The sequence below is a fragment of the Limulus polyphemus genome, unplaced genomic scaffold (assembly GCF_000517525.1).
Source record: "Limulus polyphemus unplaced genomic scaffold, Limulus_polyphemus-2.1.2 Scaffold5930, whole genome shotgun sequence".
NCBI classification, from domain to species: Eukaryota; Metazoa; Arthropoda; class Merostomata; order Xiphosura; family Limulidae; genus Limulus; species Limulus polyphemus.
The window spans coordinates 24,377-31,394 of record NW_013671540.1 but is presented as its reverse complement, the minus strand read 5'-3'; the positions used below and the strand labels follow the sequence as shown (position 1 = coordinate 31,394).

The window sequence follows — 7,018 nt, the reverse complement described above, 5'->3', positions numbered from 1 at the left end:
GTCACATTCCAGACATGAGTGTCAGCAATAAAGGTGATCTAGTATGTAGGAAGCCACAGGAATTCGATGGGAAGGCACCATCGGAAGCATATAGAGCACAATTTGAGCTCCTGGCAGAAATGAATGGATGGACAGGGGAGCAGAAAGCAGTGCCACCCAATGTCCACAAGTTGTTGCTGAGGGATCAGTTTGTAAATGCCTTGGACAATCCACAGCTGAAGATACACATAAAGCAAGCACACCCCTCTACTATGCAGGATGCAATGGCCAGAGCTCTTGAATTCAAATCCTACATTACTTCCAGTACAGAGGTACCACAGTACAGTCATCGGGATTCAAGGCCAGAAAAGGGCAGCCTTCAGAGAAGTTTGAGAGACTTTCCTGGCACTGTAACAAACCTGGGCACAAGAGAGCTCAATGCCGGCAACTTCAACACAGGAAAGATGCCACAGCAGGAAAGGCTGCTACCCAGAAAGGTTGTTGGAACTGTGGAGAGCAAGGAAATATGAGGAGCCAGTGTAACAGGAACACTACCAATAAGCCTTGGCGAAACCAGTAGTGGTTGGTGTTGAGGGACGCTCACCAACCCCATCGTGAAAGTCCCAACGATAAGTGCAAAATGGAAAGCCCACATAGTATCTACGTAACAAACGAGCAAATACATAACAGTACAATATCAGTAAGTTGAGGTACTTAATACTAGCATCCAGTTCAATGTACAATATCAGTAAGTTAAGGTACTTAATACTAGCATCCAGTACAATGTACAATATCAGTAAGTTAAGGTACTTAATACTAGCATCCAATACAACGTACAATATCAGTAAGTTAAGGTACTTAATACTAGCACCCAGTACAATGTACAATATCAGTAAGTTAAGGTACTTAATACTAGCACCCAGTACAATGTACAATATCAGTAAGTTAAGGTACTTAATACTAGCACCCAGTACAATGTATAATATCAGTAAGTTAAGGTACTTAATACTAGCACCCAGTACAATGTACAATATCAGTAAGTTAAGGTACTTAATACTAGCACCAATACAATGTACAATATCAGTAAGTTAAGGTACTTAATACTAGCACCCAGTACAATGTATAATATCAGTAAGTTAAGGTACTTAATACTAGCACCCAGTACAATGTACAATATCAGTAAGTTAAGGTACTTAATACTAGCATCCAGTACAATGTACAATATCAGTAAGTTAAGGTACTTAATACTAGCATCCAATACAATTCATTATAGTAGTAATTCCAAATACTGAATTGTTAGCACTCAATACAGTGTATAAAGCCAGAAGTTCAGGTACTGAATTCATTACCATATGTATTAGGATAGGAAACAAAATGTACTGAACTGTTAGTGTCCACCAAGAAACACGCAAGATGAAAAATGATAAAAAAGTCTCCACTGGCTTTACATATGGGTGAATCTTCTTACACAGTTAGACAGGACATTTCACCAAGATAACTTATTAGCTCAGTAAAATTATTTGTTAGACAGGACATTTCACCAACTTAACTTATCAACTCAGTAAAATTATTTGTTCTGGGGATAAAAATTTGGCTTTTGCTTCTTTTGTTAAAGATACTACATTTTTTATAGGAAAGATGTACTGGTATATAATGAGAATGTTCCAAATTCTTTAAAACAAAGCATAAACATCAGCCTCACAGTAAGTTAACTTCAACAATGCACAATAATGATAAGAGCATTACATACACTGTGATAACAACCAATTAGATAGTGTTAACCTGTACAGGCAGTCATACTAATCTCAGCAGTGGTGTGGTGAATGCACACATAGCTCTGAGACAAAAGTACTTAATTTTTATCACATTTTTAGAGTTTGAAATACTATAATTCATTAAAAGTATAGCAATTGATTGATTGTATTTATCACAAGTCCTTTTTGCATTCTAGGCTACCCTATTAATATTAATCAAAGTACATACAACTATGGTTAAAACTGATATAAGGTCAAATCAACAAAATAAACTGATATAAGGACTGAACATCCCACAATACCAATTGTAACTATGCTTATATAAGTATATTTTATTCAGTGTATAAAATTACTTGCAGTAGTAGAGTTCACAAGTTTCTCACCTACTAGCATCTGGAAGTTCTGTTTTATTTTCAATACTCTCCACAAAAACACGGAAATAATCTGGGGTGACTAGAGGTTTCAAGGAAACTAGAGCACACACTGTCTGGGAAAAGGAAGAACTAATTCATTAACAGTAATTTAGCCTTTTTCACTTCATTCTTTTTTAAATCTTATTAATAGTAATGAGGAGTTTATAATATAAATTATGCATTTTTGAACATGAAATTTTTATTAGAGAAAACCCAATGTTTTGAATACCATCAAACAAAGTAACCTAAAAAACCTAAAGAATTCTTCTGACTTCTTTACATGAACTTATGTGAATATAGATCCATAACTATATAGACTGGTAAAAACAAAACTTCTTTGCATGATACCAAGTCTTATGAAAGTTTGATAGTCTGGATCTTTGATTTTATAACTAAAATGCTCAAAAATCTAGCAAGAAACAGCTTAAGAACACCAAGAATTTTATTCATTCTGATGACAGATAAGGGATATCAGATATATCAGTATATACTGTATAAGAGTAATTAGGATGATACTACGTAATACTTATAATGAGTATATCGAAAAACCATACAGGGTAGGACAGTTAAGAAAGATTTGATAAAACTATCATCAAACTTATTGTGAAATAATATCACACAAACTACTGATCTATAGATAAATAAATAAAATAAAATAAAAAGCCAAAGTTAACTGTAACCTTACTGCTACAAAAATACAGAAAGATAATTCTACAGAAATGACATCAGGCTCTGTGGGAATGCTGTAACTTCTCTGTTCTTAGCAAGTAATCTCTGACATAACCAGAGCACATATGACAGAGCTTTCTCAGCCAGTCAAATCTGGGATTTTGTTGTGCTTCCTGGAAATACAACTTATTTTACGATGAATTATACAGTTTAGGGTAACCTTGAAAGGAAGAAATACTTGCAAACATACAGTGGATTTTGTAGAGTTAGTGAGAATACTTTTTGCTAAAAATTAGATTTTGGCCCTCAGATGTTCTAACACAAATTTTCCTGCAAACACATTGACTTCTTTGAAACCACTTATGCCAGTCATTGTAAACTCTGTGCAAATGTCAGAAGCATTATATTTGAAACTGACTTGAAGGTGCAAGATCAGAAAATCCTTAGAATATTACTAATGCAGCATGTGTGAATGTGATCATGACGTGATAGCCGTAACTGAAAATTAAGCTGTAAATGAGATCAAAGAAGGTTATGATGCAAATAAATGTCCAAAGCAACGAATATCATCAAAATATCAAATGGGTATTTTTGAGGAGGTTCAAGAAGAAGTGCCTGGTCATGAAAAAGAGGAGTGTGAGAAAGAATGATGGTGGAGGGCAATAAACAGTGTCGATGAGCAGCTTACTGTGTTTGGCTGATGAACATCACCCAAAGCATCACTGTGTAGCTCTTCACACATAGAGCTTTTGCCTCTCACACTGTAGAAAAATGCTTGGCAGATTAGAAAGTACTCATTGCTGTATGTTTATCTTACTGATGCTTTCTGGATTTGATAGGGACCATACAAACTTAGACAACTACTGTAATTTTCTCTGGTTAAGCCAGAGATCACTTATACATAGGAACATGACCCTCAAAATGTTTCTTGGATATGAATAATAAAATGGTAAATATGACCAATTGTTTTTAGAAAAATCTAACAAATTAACTTTTTTAAAACTTCATACTACTCTATTTCATGTCTGAATTAAATTCTGTCATTTTTCAGTGAAAAGAAAAAACATTAATAAAGGCAAGAAATATGAAGAAATTAATTTCACTATTAGTTTAAAACATAAAGGTGATTAACTACATTCCTCATAATAACAATTAGCAACAGTTTAAACAGAAAAGTAATCCTCCTATAAAAACAAATTTTACCTTGTTCATCAAATTACAGCTAGTTTGTTTTTATTAAAAAATTCCAATTAATCCCATAAGGAAAATACTTTTAAAAAGATCCTATGTGGGACCTACAACATACAATGTAGTCATTGTCAGCTGCAAGAGATTACAACTATAACTGTGGATATCAGCAACTACAAGAGATTACAAGCAAGGGTTGATGACAGGATAAATGTTACAAAACAAATTAATTTTCCAAAATAAAATTGTCCTATCAGACATCTAACCAATCTTGATTTGTTTCAGTATATATTTGTTGTAAAGAAAAATAAAAACGTATGTTAACAGTTACATTTACTTAAAACCTATATATATTTTTTTCAGAAAATTAGACAGGATTTAACCAACGTTAATGTAAAAAATTAACATTCACACACCTTAACAGTGACCTTAATTTCATTCATTACTAAATGCGTACAATCACTTCTCCATTCTGCCACCACATGTCCACCAAGTTTTAAAATCAATGGTTTCAATTCTTTTTTCCCGGATGAATCAACAGCTGAAGTCGTCACAACCAAAGGTTCATAGTCAACCCTGAAAAATGGAGCAATATTTTAATAAAATAATTTTTGAAACACACATACATGTATATTAAGGACACACAAAGAAACACATGTAAAATTACAAAACCTTAAGGACCCTTGAGACATGTTAGAGAGACAGTCTTTCATAAAAAATATTTCAAACACTTGAAGTTATGTTTTATTTCTTTCTCTTCCAAGTGTAACTTGCTTATCTTAATTAATTAATTTTACATTCATGTCCATTAGTATTTCAATCTTTACTTTACATACGATATTTAATACCATTACTGAAGAAAAAAGACTTTGAATTACAGATATTACTAACAAAAATGAATATTGATTAGTGAAAAATTAAACTACATGATTACCGATTTTAATAACACAAGAAACTCAATAAGATTAAATGTTATTTTTACAGACATACAATTACAGAGGATATTGATCAATCCAATACTCATCACTGAAAACTTTTTTAATTAATTGGATTTTAAGAACAAACTTTACATCAAATGAACACATTACATTATCAGATACTTATAGAAATGCTTTCTAGAACACAGTCAGTCTAAAAACCAACAGCTATAAACCACTTCAGTTTGTTAACATACAAGTAGTCCAGAAATCAACAGTTATAAACCACTTCAGTTTATTAACATACAAGTAGTCCAGAAACCAACCACTATAAACCACTTCTGTTTGTTAACATACAAGTAGTCCAGAAACCAACAACTATAAACCACTTCAGTTTGTCAACATACAAGTAGTCCAGAAACCCACAACTATAAACCACTTCAGTTTGTTAACATACAAGTAGTCCAGAAACCAACTATAAACCACTTCAGTTTGTTAACATACACGTAGTCCAGAAACCAACAACCATAAACCACTTCAGTTTGTTAACATACAAGTAGTCCAGAAACCAACAACTATAAACCACTTCAGTTTGTCAACATATAAGTAGTCCAGAAATGAAAAGCTATAAACCACTTCAGTTTGTCAACATACAAATAGTTCATAAACCAACAGCTATAAACCACTTCAGTTTGTTAACATACAAGTAGTCCAGAAATCAACAGCTATAAACCACTTGAGTTTGTTACCATACAAGTGGTCCCGAAACCAACAACTATAAACCATTTTAGTTTTTTAACACACAAGCAGTCCAGAAACTAATAGCTATAAGCCACTTCAGTTTGTTAATATACAAGTAGTCCAGAAACCAACAACTATAAACCAGTTCAGTTTGTCAACATACATGTAGTCCAGAAACAAAAAGCTATAAACCACTTCAGTTTGTTAACATACAAGTAGTCCAGAAACAAAAAGCTATAAACCACTTCAGTTTGTTAACATACAAGTAGTCCAGAAACGAAACGAATAAACCACATCAGTTTGTTAACATACATGTAGTCCAGAAACGAACAACTATAAACCATTTTAGTTTTTTAACACACAAGCAGTCCAGACAACAACAGCTATAAACCACTTCAGTTTGTCAACATACATGTAGTCCAGAAACCAATAGCTATAAACCACTTCAGTTTGTTAACATACTAGTCCAGAAACCAACAACTATAAACCACTTCAGTTTGTTAACATACTAGTCCAGAAACCAACAACTATAAACAACTTCAGTTTGTTAACATACAAGTAGTCCAGAAACCAACAGCTATAACCCACTTCAGTTTGTTAACATACAAGTAGTCCAGAAACCAACAACTATAAACCACTTCAGTTTGTTAACATACGAGTAGTCCAGAAATGAAAAGCTATAAACCACTTCAGTTTCGTTTACATACAATTAGTCCACGAAACCACCGACTATAAACCACTTCAGTTTGTTAACATAGAAGTAGTCCAGAAACCAAAAACTATAAACCACTTCAGTTTGTTAACATAAAAATAGTCCAGGCACCAACAGCTATAAACTATTTTAGTTTTTAACACACAAGCAGTCCAGAAACCAACAACTATAAACCACTTCAGTTTGTTAACATACAAGTAGTCCAGAAACCAACAGCTATAAACCACTTCAGTTTGTTAACATATAAGTAGTCCAGAAACCAACAGCTATAAGCCACTTCAGTTTGTTAAGATACAAGTAGTCCAGAAACCAACAACTATAAACCACTTCAGTTTGTTAACATACGAGTAGTCCAGAAATGAAAAGCTATAAACCACTTCAGTTTGTTTACATACAATTAGTCCAGAAACCACCGACTATAAACCACTTCAGTTTGTTAACATAGAAGTAGTCCAGAAACCAAAAACTATAAACCACTTCAGTTTGTTAACATAAAAGTAGTCCAGAAACCAACAGCTATAAACCATTTTAGTTTTTAACACACAAGCAGTCCAGAAACCAACAACTATAAACCACTTCAGTTTGTTAACATACAAGTAGTCCAGAAACCAACAGCTATAAACCATTTTAGTTTTTAACACACAA

The 7,018-nt window shown here is 33.2% G+C and overlaps 1 protein-coding gene across 1 annotated transcript in view; it reads right to left on the bottom strand.

The window, feature by feature from the left end:
• The window catches only part of LOC106473149 (nibrin-like), a 58,907-nt gene that overhangs the window by 27,599 nt on the left and 24,290 nt on the right, over positions 1-7,018 (bottom strand). The window contains exons 5-6 of the mRNA XM_013933830.2: positions 4,420-4,579; positions 2,117-2,220 (exon numbers count right to left, since the gene is read on the bottom strand). Coding sequence (XP_013789284.1) covers positions 2,117-2,220; positions 4,420-4,579 — 264 coding nt within the window. The remainder of the gene's footprint in view (positions 1-2,116; positions 2,221-4,419; positions 4,580-7,018) is intronic.